This window comes from Merops nubicus, unplaced genomic scaffold (assembly GCF_000691845.1).
Source record: "Merops nubicus isolate BGI_N331 unplaced genomic scaffold, ASM69184v1 scaffold22531, whole genome shotgun sequence".
Taxonomy (NCBI): Eukaryota; Metazoa; Chordata; class Aves; order Coraciiformes; family Meropidae; genus Merops; species Merops nubicus.
The window spans coordinates 13,646-16,145 of record NW_008587929.1 but is presented as its reverse complement, the minus strand read 5'-3'; the positions used below and the strand labels follow the sequence as shown (position 1 = coordinate 16,145).

At 44.8% G+C, this 2,500-nt stretch overlaps 1 protein-coding gene across 1 annotated transcript in view; it reads left to right on the top strand.

Moving 5' to 3' along the window:
* Nucleotides 1-2,500, top strand: part of LOC103781399 (zinc finger and BTB domain-containing protein 18-like) — a 4,440-nt gene that overhangs the window by 1,123 nt on the left and 817 nt on the right. The window contains 1 exon segment of the mRNA XM_008949114.1: nt 1,167-2,500. This exon segment is cut by the window's right edge and continues 27 nt beyond it. Coding sequence (XP_008947362.1) covers nt 1,181-2,500 — 1,320 coding nt within the window. The 5' untranslated portion in view covers nt 1,167-1,180.

Below are 2,500 nucleotides of genomic sequence, written 5' to 3'. Positions count from 1 at the left end.
GGTATTTTACAGAATGTAGTAGAGGTTGTGTTGTAAGTTTTAGCACATCTTGGTCTGCGAGGGATGAGGATTTTTCAATAATATCTGCCAGCCTAGAGAGCCACGGTCTGCTTAGAAGGTTTGGGAGAGCATTGCTATCAATCACAGAAGAATAGATTAAGATAGGTTTTTAGGAGATTTTACTTCCCATTTGAGCTTTGACTTCTCTGTTTCTTTTTAAGTTTTGTTTTTTTTTTTTTCTTTATCATCAAGGAAGGTGAATAGAAAAATACTTGGGTAAGAACAGTACTCTCAATACTGATTTTAAATATGTACACATGCTCATGTTGAGTGACTTTTTTTTTTTTTTCTTTAAAGTTTGGTACTGCAAGCTCTGCCTGGTGTGGGAGGGGAGGGAATTTTCTGTCCTGCATAGGGGAAGCGGTGCTCGTTGGCATTTTGGTTGTTAGCTTCTTCTGTAAATTCTGCACATTGGCAAAAAAATGTTCATGTTCTGTTGTACAGTATGGAGAAGGTTTAAAACCTGAAACTGTACTTAATACAAGAAGAAAGCCACGCAAACAAAATTTCTAAAAACCTTGATTTTGCTATCAATATAAATTGACACCTGTAAATAATTTTTTTTTACTTTATGAGTGTTAGACCTTCAAATTTGGGTACCTTAGCATTTGTTCATGCAAGAACCTCTCCTCTTACTACATTTTGACTTTAAAACCCAAGGTGGATGATCTGTTTTGGGTTTGTTTTTTTTCTTCCTCCCCTTCTGCCATCTCTCAAACTTAGTGTATATAAAAAAAAAAATGGGGGGAGGTCTGCCCTCCTAGGGACCCAATCTGGAGGAAGTTCCCTAAAAGAAAAAAAAAACTAAAAACTGTTGAACAGATTTTATGAACAGCAGTAACAGCAGTGGTACTTCAGAAAAAAAATTACCGGTGTGCCTAGGCGCTTATTAGAACGACTTGGTGACCACGGAAGGGGGATCATAACCTGAGTGGTTGATCAGGGGAAGAGTTGCCATCGTACGTGTGCGTTAAATAATCTGCTCATGGGGTCAGTACCAGGATTCTGGCAATGTAAATGCGAGTTGTTTAGAGTGGAGCAACTTAGATTCGTAAGTTCCGTGATTCCGACCTACATTTAATTTAAAAAAATCTCGTTGCTTTTAGGTTATGAAGACAGTATGGAGTTTCCTGACCACAGTAGACATTTGCTACAGTGTCTGAGTGAGCAGAGACATCAGGGTTTTCTTTGTGATTGCACTGTTCTGGTAGGAGATGCCCAGTTCCGAGCGCACAGAGCTGTGCTGGCTTCATGCAGCATGTATTTCCACCTCTTTTACAAGGACCAGCTGGACAAAAGGGACATTGTTCATCTGAACAGCGACATTGTTACAGCCCCAGCTTTCGCTCTCCTGCTTGAATTCATGTACGAAGGAAAGCTCCAGTTCAAAGACTTGCCCATTGAAGACGTGCTAGCAGCTGCCAGTTATCTCCACATGTATGACATTGTCAAAGTCTGCAAAAAGAAGCTGAAAGAGAAAGCAACCACGGAGGCAGACAGTACAAAAAAGGAGGAAGATGCCTCAAGTTGTTCAGACAAAGTGGAGAGCCTCTCCGACGGCAGCAGCCACATGCCAGGAGACTTGCCCAGCGATGAAGACGACGGAGAAGATGAAAAATTGAACATCCTGCCTAGCAAAAGGGACTTGGCGGCTGAGCCTGGGAACATGTGGATGAGATTGCCCTCAGACTCAGCAGGCATTCCCCAGACTGGCGGAGAGGCAGAGACGCACGCGGCAGCAGCTGGAAAAACAGTAGCCAGCCCCTGCAGCTCAACAGAGTCTTTGTCCCAGAGGTCTGTCACCTCCGTGAGGGATTCAGCAGATGTTGACTGCGTGCTGGACCTGTCTGTCAAGTCCAGCCTTTCAGGAGTTGAAAATCTGAACAGTTCTTATTTCTCTTCGCAGGACATGCTTAGAAGCAGCCTGGTTCAGGTGAAGGTGGAGAAAGAGGCTTCCTGTGATGAGAGTGATGTTGGCACTAATGACTATGATATGGAACATAGCACTGTGAAAGAGAGCGTGAGCACTAATAACAGGGTACAGTACGAGCCGGCCCACCTGGCTCCGATGAGGGAAGATTCGGTCTTGAGGGAGCTAGATAGAGAGGACAAGGCGAGCGACGATGAAATGATAACGCCAGAGAACGAGAGAGTCCAGGTGGAGGGCAACATGGACAGCAGCTTGCTCCCTTACGTGTCCAACATACTCAGCCCCGCTGGCCAAATTTTCATGTGTCCTCTCTGCAACAAGGTCTTTCCTAGCCCCCACATCCTGCAGATCCATTTAAGCACGCACTTTCGAGAGCAGGACGGGATCCGCAGCAAGCCTGCTACCGATGTCAATGTCCCGACCTGCTCGTTGTGTGGTAAGACTTTTTCTTGCATGTACACCTTGAAACGTCACGAGAGGACTCATTCAGGTGAGAAGCCCTACACGTGC